The sequence below is a fragment of the Lolium perenne genome, chromosome 4, assembly GCF_019359855.2.
Source record: "Lolium perenne isolate Kyuss_39 chromosome 4, Kyuss_2.0, whole genome shotgun sequence".
Classification (NCBI taxonomy): domain Eukaryota; kingdom Viridiplantae; phylum Streptophyta; class Magnoliopsida; order Poales; family Poaceae; genus Lolium; species Lolium perenne.
Genome location: NC_067247.2, coordinates 230,185,225 through 230,210,632, shown reverse-complemented (window position 1 = coordinate 230,210,632; position 25,408 = coordinate 230,185,225). Strand labels below are relative to the sequence as shown.

At 44.8% G+C, this 25,408-nt stretch overlaps 2 protein-coding genes across 3 annotated transcripts; both read left to right on the top strand.

The window, feature by feature from the left end:
- Nucleotides 1-13,977: 13,977 nt before the first annotated feature.
- On the top strand, nucleotides 13,978-17,249 carry LOC127326170 (uncharacterized). 2 transcript variants are annotated; one of them, XM_071819092.1, is made up of 2 exons: nucleotides 13,978-16,075; nucleotides 16,719-17,249. In XM_071819092.1, exon 1 carries the CDS (start codon nucleotides 14,045-14,047, stop codon nucleotides 15,968-15,970), a length of 1,926 nt encoding a protein of 641 aa, XP_071675193.1. In that variant the 5' UTR covers nucleotides 13,978-14,044; the 3' UTR covers nucleotides 15,971-16,075; nucleotides 16,719-17,249. The 2 variants fall into 2 exon arrangements, with proteins under 2 accessions (XP_071675193.1, XP_051208994.1); XM_051353034.2 differs by lacking the exon at nucleotides 16,719-17,249 and adding an exon at nucleotides 16,162-16,221.
- Nucleotides 17,250-19,848: 2,599 nt separating this feature from the next.
- Nucleotides 19,849-23,011, top strand: LOC127326178 (tyrosine N-monooxygenase-like). The gene is made up of 2 exons (XM_051353041.2): nucleotides 19,849-20,808; nucleotides 22,257-23,011. The coding sequence occupies exons 1-2, from the start codon at nucleotides 19,858-19,860 to the stop codon at nucleotides 22,899-22,901; spliced, it is 1,596 nt and encodes a 531-aa protein (XP_051209001.2). The 5' UTR covers nucleotides 19,849-19,857; the 3' UTR covers nucleotides 22,902-23,011.
- Nucleotides 23,012-25,408: the final 2,397 nt, after the last annotated feature.

Sequence of the window (25,408 nt, the reverse complement as noted above, 5' to 3'; positions counted from 1 at the left end):
ATGATCAAGTTTATGATGGCATGTCACTCCAGAAATTATCTTTGTTATCGTTTACCTGCTCGGGACGAGCAGAAACTAAGCTTGGGGATACTGATACGTCTCCGACGTATCGATAATTTCTTATGTTCCATGCCACATTATTGATGATATCTACATGTTTTATGCATACTTTATGTCATATTTATGCGTTTTCTGGAACTAACCTATTGACGAGATGCCGAAGGGCTAGTTCCTGTTTTCTGCTGTTTTTGGTTTCAGAAATCCTAGTAAGGAAATATTCTCGGAATCGGACGAAATCAACGCCCAGCATCCTATTTTTCCACGAAGCTTCCAGAACACCCGAGAGTCGCCAGAGGGGAGCCCTGGTGGGCCCAGGAGGTAGGCCGGCGCGGCCCAGGCCCTGGCCGCACCGCCTTATCATCTCACCGCCTCTTCGACCCTCTGACGCCGCCTCTTCGCCTATTTAAGCCTCCTCGACCTAAAACCTCGAGACGAAAAAGCCACGGTACGAGAAACCATCCAGAGCCGCCGCCATCGCGAAGCCAAGATCTGGGGGACAGGAGTCTCCGTTCCGGCACGCCGCCGGGACGGGGAAGTGCCTCCGGAAGGCTCCTCCATCGACACCACCGCCATCTTCATCACCGCTGCTGTCTCCCATGAGGAGGGAGTAGTTCTCCATCGAGGCTCGGGGCTGTACCGGTAGCTATGTGGTTAATCTCTCTCTCCTATGTACTTCAATACAATAATCTCATGAGCTGCCTTACATGATTGAGATTCATATGATGATGCTTGTAATCTAGATGTCATTGTGCTAGTCAAGTGGATTTTACTTATGTGATCTCCGGAGACTCCTTGTCCCACGTGTGTAAAGGTGACAGTGTGTGCACCGTGTGGGTCTCTTAGGCTATATTTCACAGAATACTTATTCACTGTTATGAATGGCATAGTGAAGTGCTTATTTATATCTCTTTATGATTGCAATGTGTTTTGTATCACAATTTATCTGTGTGCTACTCTTGTGATGTTATTAAAGTAGTTTATTCCTCCTGCACGGTGTAATGGTGACAGTGTGTGCATCGTGTAGTACTTGGCGTAGGCTATGATTGTGATCTCTTGTAGATTATGAAGTTAACTATTGCTATGATGGTATTGATGTGATCTATGCCTCCTTTCGTAGCGTGAAGGTGATAGTGTGCATGCTATGTTAGTACTTGGTTTGGTTATATTGATCTGTCATGCACTCTAAGGTTATTTAAATATGAACATCGAATATTGTGGAGCTTGTTAACTCCGGCATTGAGGGTTCGTGTAATCCTACACAGTTAGTGGTGTTCATCATCCAACAAGAGGGTGTAGAGTCTAGCATCTATTTATTTATTCTGTTATGTGATCAATGTTGAGAGTGTCCACTAGTGAAAGTATGATCCCTAGGCCTTGTTCCTAAATACTGCTATCGCTGCTTGTTTACTGTTTTACTGCATCTCTACTGCCCGCAATATTACCACCATCAACCACACGCCAGCAAGCACTTTTCTGGCGCTGTTGCTACTGCTCATACTTATTCATACCACCTGTATTTCACTATCTCTTCGCCGAACTAGTGCACCTATTAGGTGTGTTGGGGACACAAGAAACTTCTTGCTTTGTGGTTGCAGGGTTGCATGAGAGGGATATCTTTGACCTCTTCCTCCCTGAGATCGATAAACCTTGGGTGATCCACTTAAGGGAAACTTGCTGCTGTTCTACAAACCTCTGCTCTTGGAGGCCCAACACTGTCTACAAGAATAGAAGCTCCCATAGACATCAGGGGCCCACAGGGCTCCCCTCTGGTGCCTCTCCGGTGTTCTGGAAGCTTCGTGGAGAAATAAGATACTGGGCGTTGATTTCGTCCAATTCCGAAAATATTTCCTTACTAGGATTCTGAAACCAAAAACAGTAGAAAACAGGAACTGACACTTCGTCATCTTGTCAATAGGTTAGTTCCGGAAAATGCATCGAAACGATATAAAGTGTGAACAAAACATGTAGGTATTGTCATAAAACAAGCATGGAACATCAAAAATTATAGATACGTTGGAGACATATCAGCATCCCCAAGCTTAGTTCCTACTCGTCCTCGAGTAGGTAAACGATAACAAAGATAATTTCTGAAGTGACATGCTACTTACATAATCTTGATCATACTATTGTAAAGCATATGAGATGAATGCACGATTCAAAGCAATGGTAAAGACAATGAATAAACAACTGAATCATGTAGCAAAGACTTTTCATGAATAGTACTTTCAAGACAAGCATCAATAAGACTTGCATAAGAGTTAACTCATAAAGCGATAGATTCAAAGTAAAGGCATTGAAGCAACACAAAGGAAGATATAAGTTTCAGCGGTTGCTTTCAACTTTCAACATGCATATCTCATGGATAATTGTCAACATAAAGTAATATGATGAATGCAAATATGCAAGTATGTAAGAATCAATGCATAGTTAACACAAGTGTTTGCTTCTAAGATAGAAGGAAGTAGGTAAACTGACTCAACATAAAAGTAGAAGAATGGCCCTTCGAGGAGGGAAGCATGGATTGCTATATTTGTGCTAGAGCTTTTATTTTGAAAACAAGAAACAATTTTGTCAACGGTAGTAATAAAGCATATGTGTTATGTATAAGATATCCTATAAGTTGCAAGCCTCATGCATAGTATACCAATAGTGCCCGCACCTTGTCCTAATTAGCTCGGATTTACATGGATTATCATCGCATAACATATGTTTTAACCAAGTATCACAAAGGGGTACCTCTATGCCGCCTGTACAAAGGTCTAAGGAGAAAGCTCGCATTGGATTTCTCGCTTTTGATTATTCTCAACTTAGACATCCATACCGGGACAACATAGACAACAGATAATGGACTCCTCTTTAATGCATAAGCATTCAACAACAGATAATATTCTCATAAGAGATTGAGGATTGTTGTCCAAAACTGAAACTTCCACCATGGTTCATGGCTTTAGTTTGCGGCCCAATGTTCTTCTCTAACAATATGCATGCTCAAACCGTTCAACTCATGATAAATCACCCTTACTTCAGACAAGACGAACATGCATAGCAACTCACATGATATTCAACAAAGGATAGTTGATGGCGTCCCCAGGAACATGGTTATCGCTCAACAAGCAACTTAATAAGAAATAAGATACATAAGTACATATTCAATACCACAATAGTTTTTAAGCTAATTTTCCCATGAGCTATATATTGCAAAGACAAATAATAGAATTTTAAAGGTAGCACTCAAGCAATTTACTTTGGAATGGCAGAAAATACCATGTAGTAGGTAGGTATGGTGGACACAAATGGCGTAGTTTTTGGCTCAAGGATTTGGATGCACGAGAAGTAATCCCTCTCAATACAAGGCTTAGGCTAGCAAGGTTGTTTGAAGCAAACACAAGTATGAACCGGTACAGCAAAACTTACATAAAAACATATTGCAAGCATTATAAGACTCTACACTGTCTTCCTTGTTGTTCAAACCCTTACCAGAAAATCTAGACCTTAGAGAGACCAATCATGCAACCCAAATTTTAGCAAGTTCTATGTATTTCTTCACTAATAGGTGCAAAGTATATGATGCAAGAGCTTAAACATGATCTATATGAGCACAACAATTGCCAAGTATCAAGTTATTCAAGACATCATACCAATTACCACATGTAGCATTTTCTGTTTCCAACCATATAACAATGAACGAAGCAGTTTCAACTTTCGCCATGAACATTAAAAGCTAAGAACACATGTGTTCATATGAACCAGCAGAGCGTGTCTCTCTCCCACACAAGCATGAATTTATTCAGAGAATTAAAATAACAAAACGAAAATAAAAGCACACAGACGCTCCAAGTAAAGTACATAAGATGTGACGGAATAAAAATATAGTTTCAGTAGAAGAAACCTGATAAATTGTTGATGAAGAAGGGGATGCCTTGGGCATCCCCAAGCTTAGATGCTTGAGTCTTCTTGAAATATGCAGGGATGAACCACAGGGGCATCCCCAAGCTTAGACTTTTCATTCTTCTTGATCATATATCATTCTCCTCTCTTGACCCTTGAAAACTTCCTCCACACCAAACTCGAAACAAACTCATTAGAGGGTTAGTGCATAATCAAAAATTCACATGTTCAGAGGTGACACAATCATTCTTAACACTTCTGGACATTGCACAAAGCTTCTGAAAGTTAATGGAACAATGAAATCCATCCAACATAGCAAACGAGGCAATGCGAAATAAAAGGCAGAATCTGTCAAAATAGAACAATCCGTAAAGACGAATTTTTCTGGGGCACTAAACTTGCTCAGATGAGAAAACTCCAAACTAATGAAAGTTGCGTACATATCTGAGGATCACTCACGTAAATTGGCAGATTTTTCTGAGTTACCTACAGAGAACCCTGCCCAAATTCGTGACAGACAGAAATCTGTTTCTGCGCAGAAATCCAAATCTAGTATCAACCTTCTATTAGAGACTTCACTTGGCACAACAATGCAATAAAATAAAGATAAGGAGATGTTGCTACAGTAGTAACAACTTCCAAGACTCAAAAAACAAAAATTGTTGTAGTAAAATAAAAACATGGGTTATCTCCCAAGAAGTTCTTTCTTTATAGCCATTAAGATGGGCTCATCAATTTTAATGATGCACTCCCAAGAAATAAGAGTTGAAGCAAAAGAGAGCATCAAAAAGCAAATTCAAAACACATTTAAGTCTAACCCACTTCCTATGAAAAGGAATCTTGTAAATAAACAAATTCATGAAGCATAATGCAACAAGCATAGAAAGACTAGACAAGCGCAACTTAAAGATTTTCAGCATATACAGAGGTGTTTTAGTAACATGAAAATTTCTACAACCATATTTTCCTCTCTCATAAATATTTTCAGTAGCATCATGAACAAACTCAACAATATAACTATCAAATGAAACATTCTTATCATGAGCTTCATGCATAAAATTATTACTACTCCCAACATAAGCATAGTCATTCTTATTAATTGTAGTGGAAGCAAATTCAACAAAGTAGCTTTCATTATTATTCTCATCATCAAATATAGGAGGCATATTGTAATCATAATTAGATTTATCCTCCATAGTAGGTGGCACCAAAAGACTACTATCATTATAATCATCATAAATAGGAGGCAAAGTATCATCAAAGTAAATTTTATCCTCAATGCTTGGGGGACTAAAAATATAATGCTCATCAAAACCAGCTTCCCCAAGCTTAGAATTTTTCATATCATTAGCAACAATGGTGTTCAAAGCGTTCATACTAATATGTTCCATAGGTTTTTTAATTTTCGCATCAAACCATCCATGTCTTAACTCAGGAAATAGATTAAAAAGCTCCATGTTGCTTTCCATTATGCCTAACTAGTGAAATAAAAACAAGAAACAAAAAGATGCAATTGCAGGATCTAAAAGAAATAGCTTCGAGCACTTACAATGGTACCAGAAAATAACTTAGTTACCTGGGACCGGAGTGTGAGTGCCTTTTACCTTTCCTCCCCGGCAACGGCGCCAGAAAATAGCTTGATGTCTACTCACGCTTCTTTTCCTGTAGACAGTGTTGGGCCTCCAAGAATAGAGGTTTGTAGAACAGCAACAAGTTTTCCCTTAAGTGGATCACCCAAGGTTTATCGAACTCAGGGAGGAAGAGGTCAAAGATATCCCTCTCAAGCAACCCTGCAATCACGATACAAGAAGTCTCTTGTGTCCCCAACACACGTAATATACTTGTCAGATGTATAGGTGCACTAGTTCGGCGAAGAGATAGTGAAATACAAGTGGTATGAATGAATATGAGCAGTAGTAACGGCGCCAGAAAATAGCTTGCTGGCGTGCAGTTGACGTGGGAGATATTGCAGGAAGTAAAGATGCAGTAGAACAGTAAATAAGCGATGATTGCAGTATTTGGAAACAAGGCCTAGGGATCATACTTTCACTAGTGGACACTCCCAACATTGATCACATAATAAAACCACTCTACACTCTCTTGTTGGATGATGAACACCATTAATTGTGTAGGGCTACAAGAGCACCTCAATGCCGGAGTTAACAAGCTCCACAACATTCGATATTCATATTTAAATAACCTTAGAGTGCATGATAGACCAACGCAATTATACCAAGTACTAACATAGCATGCACACTGTCACCAACAGACTATGAAAGGAGGAATAGATCACATCAATACTATCATAGTAATAGTTAACTCCATAATCTACAAGAGATTACAATCATAAACTACGCCAAGTACTACATGATGCACACACTATCACCATTACATCATGGAGGAGGAATAGAGTACTTTAATAACATCACTAGAGTAGCACATAGATTAATAGTGATACAAAGCTCATCATATGAATCTCAATCATGTAAGGCAGCTCATGAGATCATTGTATTGAAGTAAATGGGAGAGAGATTAACCACATAGCTACCGGTATAGCCCTTAGCCTCGATGGAGAACTACTCCCTCCTCATGGGAGACATCAGCGTTGATGAAGATGGCGGTGGAGATGGCGGCGGAGATGCCTTCCGGGGGCAATTCCCCGTCCCGGCAGGGTGCCGGAACAGAGACTTCTGTCCCCCGAATTGGAGTTTCGCGATGGCGGCGGCTCTGGAAGGTTTTCTCGTGTTTCATCAATCCGTGTCGATGTTTTAGGTCAGGGAGCTTCTTATAGGCGGAGAGTTGGAGTCGGAGGGGGTCTGGGGCCGCCAGACAACAGGGGGGCGCGCCCCCCTGGGCCATGCCGCCCACACGTGTGGGGCCCATAGGGCTCCCCTCTGGTGCCTCTCCGGTGTTCTGGAAGCTTCGTGGAGAAATAAGATACTGGGCGTTGATTTCGTCCAATTCCGAAAATATTTCCTTACTAGGATTTCTGAAACCAAAAACAACAGAAAACAGGAACTGGCACTTCGGCATCTCGTCAATAGGTTAGTTCCCGAAAATGCATCAAAACGATATAAAGTGTGAACAAAACATGTAGGTATTGTCATAAAACAAGCATGGAACATCAGAAATTATAGATACGTTGGAGACGTATCAGTGATCTTACTTGCCTCTCAAAGAGAGACCTTCTGTTACTTTTATGTTGAGTCTCCACTTTCTAGTTTATGCACCACTTATGAGAGCATAGTTGTCATTCTTATTTTTATGTGCATGGTCCCAAGATTTTATTGATTGATTCATAATTATGGTATTGCTTGTTCAAACTTTTTGTTTCTAGTCATCCTTATAATCTTTTAAAGGTGTCCAAGCATTTATGTATTGCTTCCACTTTTGGGACAAGCTGAGTACCACTTTATTATGTATCTATGCTATGCTCTTGACAATCACTTTGCTTTCCATGCACGTTACACATTTTCTTTTGTTTGATTACTATTCATGTTTTAGCATGGTTATTAAGTTTCATTGTTTGATTATATCTATCATGCTTATGTTAGGATTCTATGATTCCAACTATGTTTGCTTTTAAACTTAGATTGATCAAACTAGTGTGACAACATGTCACCTCAAAAATTATTTGTTTGTTATCACTTACCTATTCGAGGACGAGAGGAGTTAAGCTTGGGGATGTTGATACGTCTCAAACGTACCTATAATTTTTGATGCTCCATGCTTGTTTTGTTACAATTCATAACGTAGTGCCGCAGTGCCAGTTCCTGTTTTCTGCAGTTTTTGTGTTTCAAAAAAGTTGTACATGAAAGTTTCTTGGAATTGGGAGAAAAAACCCCAGAGTTTATTTTTTCGGGACGAAGACAGAACCAGAAGGACACGCGCAGGAGAGCTGCCATGTGGCAGTACGTAGGGCAGCCGCGTCCCCACCCTTGGCCGCGCCTGGTCCATGTACTAGCGCCTCGTCGCCTCGTTTGCTCCGCCCTTCCGCCTATTTCTTCCTCGTATTGAGAAAACCCTAGGGACCGAGCCTCCATCGATGAAAAGTTCCGACGCCGCCGTCAACCGAAACCCTAGTTCGGGAGGGTTCTGCAGTCCATCTTGGCACCCTGCCGGAGAGGGAAACCACCGCCAGAGGCCTCTACATCGCCATGTCTTCATCCGAGGTGATGCGTGAGTAGTCCTCCACGGGACCATGGGTCCATAGCAGTAGCTAGATGGCTGTCCTCTCCTTGTTGTGCTTCATGTATAGATCTTGTGAGCTGCCTAACATGATCAAGATCATCTATTTTAAATTGCTACATGTTGGTTTGATGTGGATCTGATTTATAGAGAGATTGCTTTGGTTGAGATTATGTATTATGTTATTATGATCTTGCATGCTCTCCGTTTCTAGTAGATGCTCTGGCCAAGTAGATGCTAGCGACTCCAAGAGGGAGTATTTATGCTCGATAGTGGGTTCATGCCTCTATTTAACCATGGGAAGTGACCTTGTTCTCTACGATTGTAGATGTGCTGTTGCTACTAGGGAGAAAACAGTGGTGTTCTATTCAAGGGTAGTTTCATTGTTTACTTTACACACATTGCTTAAAGCGATAGTCTGTTGCTTGCAACTTAATACTGGAGGGTGTCGCAGATGCAATCCTGAAGGTGGATTATTAGTCATAGATGCAGTTGGATTACGGTCTATGTATATTGTTGTAATGCCCGCATACTTTCATAGCATGTATTTTGCACCAACCATTAGCGTAGAATCTCTGTTTGTCAATTGCCCATCTGTAATTTGTTTACACAACATATTTATTTTATTGGGGAGGCGCCTCTGGTGAACTGTAGACCCCAACCCTTCTTCTTTTAATTGCAATCTTCTACAGTATTTTTCTGTTCAGTTCTCTGCAAACAACTCTTCTTCCACACGGTTCGTTTAATCCTTTGTTTTCAGCAAACCCAGTGAGCTTGACAACCTCGTTGAAAGTTGGGGACAAAGTACTTGGTTGTTTGTGTGCAGGTCTCCACGTTGCCGCTGACGCCGGCAGTCAGCCCTGCCACGATAAACCTTGGTTTCTTACTGAGGGAAAAGTTCCTGCTGTGCTCATCATACCTTCTGAAAGAACATTTCTTGCCCTTTTGGGTTTTGTGTGTTTGATGTCAACAATAGGTATCTATTTATGTGTGTTGATGTAGACAGGTACATGGTCTCATTATATATACATGGCTGGTGGATTGGAATGACAGATCTGAAGACTCTGCTGCCTTTTTACTTCAGGCGGAAGTTCCGGCCCCTGCTGGCGGAACTTCCGCCCAGATGCTCATTTCAGCAGATCTCGGCGCCTCCCAAGATAAAGTTCGGCGGAAGTAGGCCGAAAGTTCCGGTCAACGGAACTTTCGCCCTACTTCCGGGCAAGTTCTGAAAATAGCGTTTTGTGTTACAGATTATTCCAGTATGGTTTTCGCGCGATTCCGGAAGTTAGCCGGAACTTGGCCGGAACTTCCGGTCACCGGAAGTTCCGCCCGCCCGTAGTCCGTCAGATGCTTTGTTGCGGAAGCATCGAGCCGGAACTTCTGGCCCTTCTGGCCGGAACTTCCGGTGTTACACAAAAACACCCACAATGGTCAGATCTGAAGCCCTACTCATATAAATGGCTTTCTTCTCCATTGGGACAAGTTTCTCAATCATTGCACAAGGTCATCCACCATTAGAGCCACTTCAAGAAACACAGTATTCACAAGATCTTCTCCTCTAACCATCCAAAGCTCTTGATCTTTGGAGATCCGAAGGAGAAGACCCCGATCTACATCCTCACCGAAGCGATTCTCATTTCCCCCTCATATGCTTGAGGGCCCCTTTGCTAGTGTTCCTCTTTTGAGAAACCCTAGTTGTTTATAGTTGATATTGTTCTTATTCTTGTTGTTGTTACAGATTTGGGAGACTCCAATTTGGTTCTGGATGTGTGCCCCAAGAACCTTGTAAAGGCCCGGTTTCTGCCTCGAGGAAATCCCTTAGTGGAAGTGGGCTAGGCCTTCGTGCCGTTGCTCACCAGAGACCTGAGTGAAGCCTTCGTGGCGTTGGTTTGGCTTTCGTAGCAACCACACTCCTCCAAACGTAGACGTACCTTCTTGCAAAGGAAGGGAATTACGGGAATCAACTCCGTGTCTCCGCGTGCTCCACTCTCGGTTACCTCTATCCTATTATCTCCCTATATATATTGCGTAGCTATATCTTGCTTAGTCGTTGACCTTGTCATACAGGTAAATTCACATAGTTGCATATCTAGAGAATTTACCTTTGTGTCTTGAAAAAGAACTAAAAATTGGTTAGCACCTATTCACCCCCCTCTAGGTGCGGCATATGATCCTTTCACCTTCCTCTTGGGGTTCCACTCAACGTTGCGCATAAATTCTTCTTCATCAACTCCACGCTCAGCAATGAACAAAACATGTTGTTTGATCATGATTTTGGTATACCTCACTCCAGCTCCTAGAAAATGCTTACTGATGTAGAGGATTTCTTCTACTGGTTGCTGTTGAGGTTGAGCTTGATCTCCTCCTCCTGGCTGGGTGGTTCTTGTTCTATTTCACCATTTATTCTCAACAACTCTTTGTTCTTGATGAAGAAGAGCTTGAACCGTTTGTTGTTCTTGGTGGTTTTTGCTACTGGTGGTTTGTGTCGATGGATATCTAGGGTTTTGCTGGCACTGTGCTACTTATAGCATCTGACAGTCTCTTCCTTGGTCGACACCAAGGCTGTATGCACTTGGTGACTAACCCAGGTGTGTGTGCTGGGAGGCATGCACTGTGCCTTGTAAGCTGCATGTGAGTTCCATGTTGGAACTTGGGATGGATGGATCAGCTCGTATGGACTTTGATATTATCCCCTTAGGTTTTTTCCTTTGACATCCAAGTGGCATTGCCACTTGTCCAAATGGTTTGTTTGATTTTGTTGTGCAGGAATTCAGGATGAGCAAATGCTTCTGGATGATCAAGATGATCAAGGCAGTAGCTAGGAATTTTAGAATAGGCCACATTGTATTCTTGTACTTTTTTTATTATTCATTTTTGAATTGGTGTATTGAAATATAAATGAATATTGTAAAGACAATGTATTATGTGGGATGATCAATAAAGCTCAAAGTTTCTATATTGAGCTATTTGTAACTTATTTATATTCTTTTATTGTTTAAATTATATTTTATATGACAATATTGTTTTAAGTATTCATCAACTTATTCAATGTGCATTGTTTTAGTTTGAATGTCAACTCAAACTCCTTTCAATTTCAAATATTCAAATGTGAGTATCAATTCAATGGATTCCCCCTTTTCAAAACCCTAATTCAAAGAGGTCATGTTCAAATTTATCGCACTCTCGAAACCCTAACCCTAAATGGTGTCGAGAGAGAAACTTGGCCCCTCTTAGGTTTTTATGCAAATAAGCGCGAAATTTTTCCTAGTTTTACGATGCAATGCACAACCATTTCTAATTCTACCCCGCAATCATCTGGAAACCCGGGGTGTTACACCACCTTTGCCAGCATCACCTAGTCTCTGACCAAATGATGATTAAACAGGGTACTTCTACCCTATGAGATTCTCCTGTTGAGCATGCTTATGCATTTATGAACAAAACCCTGGGGTTGTTCACGAGTTTGGTATACCTCACTCCAGCTCCTAGATTATATGGTGTTGGTGTAGAAGATTGCTTCAGTTGCTGCTGTTGATGTGCGTTTGGTTGTCCTTCTCCTCCTAGCTGCTGTGGCTTGCAAAGGCTCTAGCTTTTTGGTTTGTAGGGTTTGTATTCTTGAGGATGAACAACTGTGTTGTTACTGATGAACTGGTGGCTTTGTGTGGCGATGGATGGTTGATTTCCTTGGATTTGCTATTTATATCCCTAGGCAAGCTTCCCCTTGGTCGTCAACAAGGCCGTGTTGTATCTGTGACTAGCCAAAGTGCACGTGTGTCGTGAGGCATGCACTATGTCTTGTGAGTTGTGTGGTTGTTCCCTGTTGGAACTTGATCCAGTGTGGATCAGCTTGGCTGTGTTGGTGTTTATCCACCAGATGGTCATTTTTCTTAACAGCTAAGTGGCATTGCCACTTGGTAATTCTTGTGTTACTTTGTTTGTTTCTTGAAGGGTTTAAGAAGAATAAGTGATCAAGATGCTCAAGATGAACTAGGAAGTAGCTAGGTTTAGCATAGATTTATGTAATATTGTTGTATATTTCCCTTTTCTTTTCTTTATTTATTTCCAATTCAATTTGTTGTAACATAATTGGATATTGTAAAGACAATGTATCTTGTGTGATTATCAATAAAGCTCAACTTTCTATATTGAGCTATTTGTAATTTATTCATTGTCTTATTATTTGAATTGCATTATTATTTCAATATTATTTTATATATTTATTGTCTTATTCAATTTGAATTGTTTTAGTTTGAATACTAATTAAAACTCATTTCATTTTCAAATAATTCCACTGTGTGTAACAATTCAATTGATCCTCTCTTTTCAAAACTCTAATTAAAAATAGGTCATGTCCAAGTTTGTCGCACTCTCAAAACCCCAAATGGTGCCGAGAGAGAAACTTGAGCCCCCTTAGGTTTTTATGCAATTAAGCGCGAAATTTTCCTAGTTTTTTGCGATGAGATGCACATCCCTTTCCTAAATCTACCCTGCAATTGTCTGAAAACCTGGGGTGTTACAATAGTTTTGCTTGGCGGTTGTTGCGTCGAGCTCTACCCATATGTAAGAAGGCGAGCAAATTTTCAAAGCACATCAAAGAAGAGTGCAACAGGTGCGGCGGTGTGGAGGATGAGATGCACATGCTCTTTGTTTGTGCTTTGTCAACAACAGCCTGGTTTTCTGCTCCTTGGTTTATCCGAACTGGGATACTTGCCGAGAATCATCGATCAATACCCCAGATGATCCAGCCTTTACTCTTAATTAGCCATCCTAATATAAATATTTCTACCTTGTATACCTTTCTATGGTGTCTTTGGAAGACAAGAAATGATGCACTTTTCAACAGAAAATATATTAATCCAATCCAAATTTATCCCGTTGTTAATGCAATCTTGCAGGGATTCATACTCGAAGATAATGGTTCCCAACAGGATCATCGACACATCGTCTCCGTGGAACATCATTTGGAGCCACAAATGGACCCTTTTTCTCTTGCTGGTAATATCATATGTTGTGATGCAGCCTGAAAGAGTTTGGACAATAAAGAACCAACTCCTCAAGGTTAGGGATCATCATTCAAATCCAAAATAACCATCATTGCTAGCAGATACATATAGCTCCGGTAGCTCATTCTTCTCTCCAGGATGAAACTTTCAGACAGCTGCTTGGCTCTAAAGTTGCAGATCTTCTACACATAGAAGATTCACGATTCTTCACTGATTGCTCCACACTGGATTCAACAACAAAGGCTAACTCAACTTTTCATGTTCCAGGAGGTTATTGGATCATCAGACCAATTGTAGCTGATATTCAAGCAACACGTACCTTTCATCTAAACAGAATAGCCCATATAAGCAGGTGTTTCAATGTGAAGGCTAGACTAGGTCTCAGACTAGAATATTCTTCTCTAGCTTTTAGATGTCTCTCCCCCTGTGATCTTGTTTGGTACTAGAGTTTTTGCAGGGATAGTGGGGATAATCTCCACTTACTTCTAAAAAATTGTTTGGTACTAGAGTATGAGCGAGTTTAATCTTCACTTATTTCCACTTTTTTTCTAAATCTTAATGTGTTTTTTTTTAATCCCAATATTCTACCCTTAGATAGTGAATTGGAGATGAGATTTTGTGGAGATTGAGTGACGATAGGAGATCACCCAATACTCTAAAGTATTATCCACAATAATTTTAGAAAAAACTGTAGTACCAAACAAAGCCTGCATGGATAATGTTGGCTAGCGTGAATCCTTATGTCTGTAAAATATTGCTGAGATAAATGTTCGAAAAGAAAAGAAATTGTCCGGAAATATCTGAATTGTAGCCTAGCATAGTACCATGGCAATCCAAACGTCCGCTATCCGGTGGAGCGCTCGCAGTGGCCACAGCTTCTCCTCCTCGCCCCGGCCAACTTGCAGATGCTCACCTCCTCGCTCCCGCCTCCCACCCTCTCGGGCTCCAAGCTCGTCGCCGCCACCGCCACCGCCACCGCCACCGCCATCTCCACCGCAGCCACTTCATCCTCTGAACCAGCACTCGCCGGCGGGACCGGCCGCATCTCCGCCCTCATTCGCTCCCTCTGCGCCGCCGGTCGCACCACCGATGCTGCGCGCTCCCTGGACGCTGCGGGCGCCGCCGCCGGCATCGTCGCCTACAACGCCATGGTTGCTGGATACTGCCGCGCCGGCCAGGTCGCCGCTGCGCGCCGCCTCGCGGCCGTCGTCCCGGTCCCGCCCAACGCCTACACCTACTTCCCCATCGTCCGCAGCCTCTGCGCGCGGGGACGGATCGCCGACGCGCTCACGGTGCTCGACGAAATGTCCCACAGGGGATGCGCGCCTATCCAGCCCATGTACCACGTCATCATCGAGGCCGCCTGCAGGGGCGGCGGCTTCAGGAGCGCCGTGAGGGTTCTTGAGGCAATGCACGCCAAGGGTTACACTTTGGACACCGGCAACTGCAACCTGGTCATCAACGCCATCTGCGAGCAAGGGTGCGTGGACGAGGGAGTAGAGCTGTTGAGGAAGTTGCCTTTCTTTGGCTGTGAGCCGGACGTCGTTAGCTACAACGCTGTGTTGAAGGGCCTGTGCATAGCCAGGCGATGGGGGGACGCGGAGGACCTCATGGACGAGATGGTTGCGGTCGATTGCCCGCCCAATATCATTACTTTCAATACCCTCATTGGTTATTTGTGCAGGAACGGCTTGTTTGAGCAGGTGCATCAGGCCCTTTTGCAGATGTCCGAGCATGGGTGCACACCAGATATAAGGATGTACGCGACCATCATCGACGGGATTTGCAAGGAGGGGCATCACGAGGTTGCAAATGAGATTTTGAGTAGGATGCCTTCTTATGGTCTCAAGCCCAATGTTGTCTGCTACAACACTGTGTTGAAGGCACTATGCAGCGCTGAGCGGTGGGAGCAAGCCGAGGAGTTACTCGCTCAGATGTTTCACAAGGATTGCCCCCTGGATGACGTGACATTCAATATACTTGTTGATTTCTTTTGCCAAAACGGGTTGGTCGACAGGGTCATTGAACTTCTCGAGCAGATGCTGGAGCATGGATGCATGCCAGATGTCATCACCTACACTACGGTTATCAATGGATTTTGCAAACAAGGGCTAATCGACGAAGCTGTCATGCTTCTCAAAAGCATGTCATCCTGTGGATGCAAGCCAAATACCATAAGCTATACTATTGTGCTGAAAGGTTTGTGCAGCGCAGAGCGGTGGGTTGATGCTGAGGAGCTTATGTCTCATATGATTCAGCAAGGCTGTCTTCCAAATCCTGTTACATTCAATATGTTCATGAATTTCTTGTGCAAAAAGGGAATGGTGGAGCAGGCAATCGAACTTCTTAAGCAGATGTTACTGAATGGATGCAGTCCTGACCTTATTACTTATGGTACACTAATTGATGGACTTGGTAAAGCTGGCAAGACGGAGGAAGCATGGGAACTCTTAAATGTTATGGTCAGTAAAGGGATCACTCCAAATTTAATAATTTATTCATCAATGGCATCTGCTCTGTCTAGTGAAGGTCGAATTGACAAGGTTATTCAGATGTTTGACAGCATCCGAGATGACACAATAAGGTCTGATGCAGTTCTCTGCAATGCAGTCATTTCTTCGCTTTGCAAAAGATGGGAAACAGATCGTGCTATTGATTTTCTTGCTTACATGGTGTCAAATGGATGCATGCCCAATGAATCAACCTACACTATACTTATTAAAGCTTTAGCTAGTGAGGGATTTGTAAGGGAGGCACAAGATTTGCTGACTGAACTGTGCTCCAGAAGAGTTGTAAGAAAGCACTTGATGAGGCATTTTGGTGTTGTATGAACAAATAGTCCTTAACACCATATGCTGGTGAAAGGAGGAGATTAATGTGCTGCAATTGGCAGGATGGGTTTGTCTACTTGAAGCTTCAGCAGCTCATGATGGTTGGTAGGTCAAACCTTGAGAACCCTGTAGGTTGCTTTTGTTTTGCACAATATGATGTAGTATGGCTTTTTAATTGTAGTTTCTGATAGGTGAAAGGTGGATACATAAGTTAAGGATACAGCATTATTTGAATGAAAATATTATGGATAGTTGCATCTTTCCGCTGGGTTTTGGTGAAGATATCAAGAAATGGAACTCACTAGGGCTGTAACTTAACTGCTCTTTGTTCATAGCCTATTGGAACTTAGAAGTGTCATTCTGATGCAGGGACCATCTTTGTTTTTTCATTTATTTTAGAAAATGTTCTGCAGATTTGACAGTCAGATGTTCTAACTAGTCTTTTTTTAACAGGAACACCATATGAAAAACTTGCCTAAATATAGTAAATGATTATTGGGAATATACCCGTGTCCAAAGAAAAATCTGAACAAAAGAAAATAGACCTTAACCGATGTGTTATAAACCATAGCAAAAAACTTCCAACCTTCTAGGTACATATAAATGGCTCAGCATTGCCATAGAGCAGACATGGTAGTAAGAAACTTGGACTCACTGTTTACATCATTTCTCTTGAGTTTACACATCATGAGGCTAATAATGTTCATTTGCAAAATCTTACATTTCCTTTTTTACTCTAACTTTGTAGACCTTAGTTCTTCATATCAGCTGTAGCATTAATCTGCAGACAGAAGACTTCAAACAGTTACGAAGGAATTAACCCGCAATCCAGCCTTTTCTGGCTGATATCTCCTGTTACAATTTCATTGTGGTGCCGATTAACTGTCAGGACCCAAAGTCTGACGAGATAAAAAAACCAGTGTTCAGATGCAGTTAACTGTTTCAGTTTGGAGGATACTCTGTGTATCGGAATCAATATCAACCGCTGAACATTTCAGCTTGCTACTTACCGCGTCAACTCCCTCGAGCTATTGACATGGATCCTGCATCCAACAGCCGGGACTCCTCCAACGGTAGCTGTTCAAATCAGCTCTGCTTTACACCTGTACTTTGACTCAACCACTCTGTTGTTTTTCATATTTTTCGCTTAGCTTTATAGTCCCGCTCCCTCTAGGTTTTGGGCATCATTCTTGTATTGTGTTAAACCCTAGTCTGTCCTTACCTTCCTCTGTAGTCGACTATATCGCTTGCAATCAATCACTGAGCTTCGTGCTATTTACTGGCTGTTTCTGAATCTCACTTGAATCTCATTCGACGGTACTGAATTCTTAGTTCAGGCCTGTCATTAGCAGATTAACATTAAGAGGCCACATGGACCAAGTTTCACCACGAAGTGTAGCATGGATGTGTTCAATCAGTTTGGCCCATGCAAACTTATACTGCACTGGTCTTGCGGCATGTGCATTCACGTTCTTATTTTGGAACTAACAGACCATTTTCGCACCGATACAGGTATACAGCTATCATGTTGTACACTTACATACATGTCGTCGATGTCGACATACTTAGATACTCTGCAGTCTGGAATTAGGTTCTCCTGCACGGGAAGTGCTCCACACTGGTTGATTCAGTTTGATGGATCTCAGTCTCCTTTTGGCGTATGAACCAAGTAGAGCAACATAACCATGTTTCCGCCGTTTATGGAACAGTAATTTACTAGGAATGTCAGCTGTATTTCTTACCAGCGGCCAAATTTCCCTTGCTGATAGATACAATGGACGTTACAAATTCACTACGCTGAATGTCAAGTCTTTAAATATATATACTACCTTCGTTGTAAAATAAATATTGCAATTTTGTTTAGATTTGGATGTACACAGACACATTTTAGTGTGTACATCTGTATCTAGAAAAAGTTGCGACACCTACTTTAGAACGGAGTAATTTACAAAATTAGTTTACTTTGCAAACTCAAAAGAGTGATACCGCTATTTTCAACCTTGAAATGTAAAACCTAGACTATGCCCATCTTTGTGTATGTTGCCATACATTTAGTTTCGCCGATTTGGAGAAATAATATCAATTTTTTTTGAAGAAAGGATCGACCTCAAAGGGCCAAGAGCTATCCATACATATCAGCGGTGGCATTACATTTTACATAAAGGGCCTTGAAGAAACTAGAATTTAAAGTCAAGTCCATACAAATTGCACAAAGGACCTTGGGAAGAAAAGCTAAAAAGCAATCAGTTCTAGCTCCATGACCACCACCGAGAAGCTCGATGCTGCCAAATTCACCGCCGCCGGGAACGTTACCACTTGGTGCGGAGAGGCGGGACCTAGCAACGCTGTCGCTAGAAGGCCTCCAATGCGGCTTGAAAGCCTGGAGGTTGATATCCATCCAGCGCTGGGCGGGGCACACCATAACCAACACACGAGGTGGGAACGGCTGCCTTTTGGCTCTGCAGAATGATGACGAAGATGTCGCCGTGATTATTCTCCCAAGAGAAGTGTAGAAACTCCCCTGCCACATATCTGATCTCCAACCACCACTGGAAAAAGATCCTTGCCTCTTCCCACCTCCACAGCGAGGAAGAGGAATGGAATCTTGGCCGCCCGCGAAAAGTATCAGATCTACAAGAAACCACCGAGCTTATTCAAGAAGGAGATGTCAATGGTGCTCCATCCAGAATCCCATGATGCCACACCGTCAGCACTAGCAAGAGCATCACCAAGCGCCGCCACACGCCGCTCGGGGCGGCATCGATCTAGTCCTAGACCACGACATAAAGCCTAACTCCGGCATGGCGCTAAACCCTAAACCTATACTCCTACCACTAACATTTACAGGGTTCGGACTCCGTCCCCCAACCCCTCCAGCCAGCGAGGCCACTGGAGAAGAGGAGGGAAGGAGCCAGAGATACTTTCAAAGGCGGGTGTGAGCGAGAGCGGGGTGGGGCGGGGGAGGGGGTGAGCGGTGTATATCAAATGAAATACATACCTTCATATAGTATGCATTTGGTATTGTAAATGTTGACATTTTTCTATATAATTGATCAAATTATAGAAAATATGATCTCGAACGGAATTTATATGTCACAAATAAAACTTGTACCACGCAGTGCTCTGTCCGTTCCATTATTCCTATCGTGGTTTTTTTTCTTCAGATTTAAACTAAACAATCACAATTATGTACGTAACATAAGGAGTACTTGATTGTTAACAAGCACATCAGTTCTTTCGGGCTTTGCAGCATGCTCAAACCTCCGCGTCACAGTTGCGATTTGTCGGCGTCGTGCCGATTCCGACGCTAGATCTCACCGTCGCGGCTCACGACCAACCTTAAATAAATCCTTATTGCTTCATTCTTGTGACAGATGCATTACAATTTGCACAGGTTTAATCGATCTTCATCTAGAGTACATCTTTTCTCATGAACCTGCTTAAAGTTCAAATGTTCATCATCCAGCACTGGGGCAGCAATGAAGCTTCGTTCCCATGCACGCATGCAAATGCACATTCTACAAACTGCGTGCGTGCCGGCACCATCGATCGATCGACTTGAATGGTAGTGCTGACTATGCACTGGTTCCTGCATGAATCACGACCTCGCGCGTTGCCCTGCTTGCATCTGTCAAACATTTCATTTATGTTGTCTCTCGCGCGGCGATCGACTAGATTCTTCCTGTATTAATATGATCGAAATTTGGCTACAAAACCAATTTGATTCGCTGGGACCAACACCCTCTCTCCAAGGCGATCCACCACCATAAATAGTTGAGTTGAACGTTCGATCCACAGCCATGATACTACTAGACCAAGAGATGAGCTCATCTAACGCCACCATCGCCATGCCACTGGTAAACAACACCGGCGCACCGGCCCTTGCAATGCTAGCCCCCATGGCTGCCACCTTCCTGCTCGTCGTGGCGCTATGGCGGCACCGGAGCAAGACCGCCGTATCCGAGGGCGGCACTATCGTCGGGCGCGGGCTGCCGCCGGCTCCTCCTGGATTGCCGGTGGTGGGCAACATGCACCAGATGCTCGCGAACAAGCCCGTCTTCCGGTGGTTGCACCGCCTAGTAAAGCATTCCGGTGGGGAGATCCTGCGTGTGCGCCTCGGTCCCGTGAACGTCGTCGTCGTGACGTGCCCCGAGATGGCCCGGGAGGTGCTGCGCAAGAACGACGCCGTGTTCGCCGACCGACCCACCACGTTCGCCGCCGAGTCCTTCAGCGTCGGGTACCGCAGCGTCAGCATCTCCCCCTACGGCGACCAGTGGAGGAAGATGCGGCGCGTGCTCACCGCTGAGATCCTCTCCCCGGCCACCGAGCGCCGCCTCCGCCGCACGCGAGAGGACGAGGCTGACCACCTCCTTCGCTACGTTCATGCCCAGTGCGCAGCAGACACCGGCGGCGGCGTCATCGACGTGCGCCACGTGGCCAGGCACTTCTGCGGCAACGTCATCCGGAGGCTCACCTTCGGGCGTCGGCATTTCCGCTGTCCGGCTGTCGCCGTGGCGGGGCCGGATCCAGACGAGGTGGAGCACGTGGACGCGCTGTTCGCCGTGCTCAGCTACCTGGACGCCTTCTGCGTCTCCGACTACTTCCCGGCGCTGGTCGGCCTCGACCTGGACGGCCACGAGAAGGTCATCAGGGACGTGATGAGGACGCTGAATCGGCTGCACGACCCCGTCATCGAGGAGAGGGTGGAGGAGTGGCGACTGCTGCGGAAAGCCGGCGAGCGGAGGGACATCGTCGACTTCCTTGACGTGCTCGCCTCGCTTGACGGCGGGGCTGGAAGACCACTGCTCACGGTCCAAGAGATCAAGTCACAGGCCATTGTAAGTTACTAGTTTCAGTTACTGAGTAATATAATTTGCATCCCGGGCATGCCTTTTCAGATTTGCAGGTTAAACATTTCTCTTTTTTTGCGAAAAAGACCACCGATCTATTAATCATCATCAACAACACTACAAAGAAGACCAAAGGTAATAAAATAAAAAAAAAATCTTTGGACCACCTAGCAGAGACTACAGACACTGGAGCAAGCCGAAGGCGCGCCACCATCCTCGCCCCTCCATCACCATAGCCGGGCAAAAAGCCTGTCGAAGTAGAGAGCTTGTTGTAGTAGGCAGACGAAAAATCGTTCTGCTAAGTCCCTAAAGAACCAACGCGGTAGAGCAGCGACCAACAATTGAGTAATATAATTTGCAGCCCAGGCATGGCATTTTCAGCTTTGCAGGTTAAACATTTCAATAATATGGTCTACTATACTACAGAAAATCGGCACATGGGAGTACTACTACTAAATACATCAAAGAGTGTTGCAAATTAAACATCTATATATGTGTTCAAGCCATATAATAGATATTTTCCCCGCAAAAGAAGCCATGCATATACTCCCTCTATTTCTATAAATAACGTGCATGCACATTTCGGGGTTACTTTGACCTAGTTAAAGGTTGGGCGGCAATATCTTAGTTATATAGAAAATAATTGATATTTTTTATTTCATATTGAAAAATTCTTTCAAATATATTTTATTTACCTGGTTTAGCTCTTTGTCAAGAACAAATCTTAGAAAACGTGAGCACCTTATTCATTGAAATGGAGAGCGTGGACGTTCAAATATTCTTGGAAGGTTTGTATTTTGCGACTAGTTGCCCAAAAGAGACATAGTGATAATGCTTTCTTGCACATTAGTTAATATGTGTTACGGAGTACTTCCTGCAATCGGTAATAAGTGTGGGGATTTTAATTCAAATCCAAACTAAAACCCCGATACATTTTATGACCGGATGGGGTAGATGTTAAGAAAACTCGCAATATTCAAAAAAAGTAATGTCATTTTAGCGAGTACTCCGTATATTGAATACCACAAATGCATGTGGGGTTCATTCATTGGCACTGCCTACAGAAGGTCACTGCCATGTCGCCTTCATGTTTTCATCTGGCCACTAAAAGGTTCCTATAGTATTTGTCCTGGTTAATTGATTACTCTTTTTTTATTTGTCCTGGTAATGGCACTGCCTACAGAAGAGAGTACAAATTGATATATGATCTCTGTAAAAAAGGTTAATTACATGTGCGCTAGAACTTCCCGCTAGTGAAATCACAATACTGGCCCTGCAGCGCTACGTACCTAATCTTGCGTTGCGTTCACAAAAAATATATCTGCAGCTGAGTCGCAGTTTGTTGTGCACGTGTTCTTCATTTACACAACTGCAGATGGTGCATATATAAATATTGCTGCGTCTGATGGACTGACTGGCCTGCGTGCTACGTGCAGGACATCATGATCGCCAGCGTGGACAACCCATCGAACGCAGTGGAGTGGGCGCTCGCGGAGATGGCGAACAAGCCGGAGATCATGCGGAAGGCCATGGCGGAGCTCGACGGCGTCGTGGGGCGGGACCGGCTGGTCCAGGAGCCCGACCTCCGCGGCCTGAACTACCTCAAGGCGTGCATCCGGGAGGCCTTCCGCCTCCACCCGTACCACCCCTTCAACCCGCCTCGCGTCGCCATGGCCGACACCACCGTCGCCGGCTACTCGATCCCCAGGGGCAGCCAGGTGATCCTCAGCCGCGTCGGCCTCGGCCGGAACCCCAAGGTGTGGGACGACCCGCTCGAGTTCCGGCCGGAGCGGCACCTGCTTGCCGCCGATGACGACGCCGTCGTGGGGCTCGGCGAGCCGGAGCTGCGGTTCGTGTCGTTCAGCACCGGGAGGCGGGGCTGCCCTGGGATCTCGCTGGGCACCATCATCACCTTGACGCTGCTTGCGCGGCTCCTGCAGGGCTTCACCTGGAGCAAGCCGCCCGGCGTCGACAGGGTGGAGCTGCGAGAGGCGGAGACGAGCCTCGTGATGGCCCAGCCGCTGCGTCTGCATGCTAGGCCACGCTTGCCTGCTCATCTCTACGAGGCCAAGCACGACTGAGAAGTGTAGAAGGTGAAGGGATAACAGAAGCTGCCGTGCACGCGGGAGCACGTGTTCGATCTCCTGTAAATATCTGCAATAAACGTCGCCCTACCCAAAAGCTAACCTTTTCGTGCTTGCAAGTTTTTTTTTTTCCTTTTTTTTGCTGAATAAAGTGGTTAAGTTGTGTATATGAGGTGGTTAACTGCAACATAAGTTTTCAACATAAGGTTTAGGGTTCGTCTACGTTTCAATCGAGCGAGATCCTCTTCTCAACTGATTCAGAAAAATACAGATCTACCATAAATAAGAAGTGTAACACCGCCACTACGGGAACCCGCCGACGTGCCGACGGCCAGAATCTGTGCCGACGGCCGCCGTCGGCACAGCCTCGCTCGCCGTCAGCCCAGCAAAGTAGCCGTCGGCACAGCCTGGCCGTCGGCACAGAACCACCAGGACCGACGGCCGCCGTCGGCACACTTTGGCCGTCGGCACAAACACTATCTGTGCCGACGGCACGTAGCCTAGCCGTCGGCACATGGTCATATGGTGGGGCCACAGACAGCCACCGACAACGGCGTCAGCAGGTGGCAAACGGCGTGAAGTGGGCCGACGGCCAGGCCGTCGGCACAGCTTCCCCGCCAAATTTTCCTTCTTCCCGCCCTTATTCGCGCCATTTTTTCGCGCCACTTCCTATGTAGGCCGACGGCCAGGCCGTCGGCATAGGTTCCCGCCATTTTTCCCCCTCCTTCCCTCCCGCCATTCTTCTCGCGCCCATTCTCTCCCGCCAATTATTCCCGCCGTTTCAGCCCTCGTCGTCCTATATATAGCCATGTCTTCTCAACACTAACATCAGCAACAACATTTCTCTCCTCATCAACTCTCTCATCCAAAAAAACACCACAGAATCCTCTGAGCTCAGCTGCCGTCGAGATGGCTCCTCGTCGCCGTAGCAACACGGGCTTCATCGGCGTTCGCCAGCGGGCCGCGGGCCATTTCGCGTCCGAAATCTCCGCCGGTGGTGTGCGTGTGTGGCTCGGCACCTTCTACACGAAGGAGGCTGCTGCCCGCGCATACGACGTTGCGGCTTGGAGGTTTGGCCGGTCGCGCCACGAATTGAACTTCCCGGAGGTCAGGTCTGCGGCGGAAGCCGAGAGTCTCTCTACTGAGCCGCTACTTCGCTCAGAGGGTGAAGCGCAGCGGTTCAGAGATGGCCAGCGGCGGATTGATACCACCGAGGCGGACGAGCAGTTCATGGCACAGTGGCGCAGAGACCATCCCGGAGACGTCGCGGCCACGCGCATTCTGGAAGGAGAAGCAGGCGTACAGGAGAGAGAGGAGGGCGGGAAAGCGGCAGAGGAGGGCCGAATATGACGCGGAGTACGCCAAAGGAGAGGCGTCGACATGGGGGGAAAATGATGAACGGTGGTTTTCGTACCTCTCAAGTACCGCTTCAGAGGACACCCCTAGCGAGGACGAAGATTTCGAGAACTGATTAGTATGTGTGTGTGTCGAGTCCATGTGTCTAACGGGTCATGTGTCGACCCAGTGTTAAGTGCTTTGTTCGTGTGTGGGTTTAGTTGTTTAAGTGTTTTGGTTTGTGTGTTAGTAGTGTAGTTTTTAAGTGCTTTGCTTCGTGTGTGGGTGTAGTTCTTTAAGTGCTTTGGTTTGTGTGTGGTCTAGTTCTTTAAGTGTTTTGGTTTGTGTGTGGGTCTAGTTACGTGTGTGGGTCTCAAGTTCTTAAGTGTATCATTATTGTGTGTCGTCAGAAATCGAGCATCGGAGGGTGGGAATGGTCCCAAAACTCAGGCAGATTATAGACTATAGGGGTAAAATCCAGGATCTGTATGTGGAAACTCCTGGTAAGCCCAACCTATGGTTTCCCATGTACATATGTCCTAAACAAACCAAAGCAAATAAAAAAATCCATTGTTACACCGTCACACGGAGAAAGCTATAGGGGTAGATCTGCGGGGTCCCCGCCCTAGGGTTTCCGAAGATACGGAACGGCGGAGCGTCGGAACCGCTTAAAAACTTGCATATGTCCCTAGCATATGTGCACAAGTGTGATGTAGGGTTTGGCTAACCTTGCATGTACCCGGCGTTGACGATTTTCGCAGACATGGGCCAGCACTTGGTGAAAATCCAGGATCTGTATGTGCAAACTCCTGGTACGGCTAAAATGGAGCCTATTTTATGGTAAAGTAAGCCCAACCTATGGTTTCCCATGTACATATGTCCTAAACAAACCAAAGCAAATAAAAAAATCCATTGTTACACCGTCACACGGAGAAAGCTATAGGGGTAGATCTGCGGGGTCCCCGCCCTAGGGTTTCCGAAGATACAGATCAGCGGAGCGTCGGAACCGCTTAAAAACTTGCATATGTCCCTAGCATATGTGCACAAGTGTGATGTAGGGTTTGGCTAACCTTGCATGTACCCGGCGTTGACGATTTTCGCAGACATGGGCCAACACTTGGTGAAAATCCAGGATCTGTATGTGCAATCTAGTGGTACGGCTAAAATGG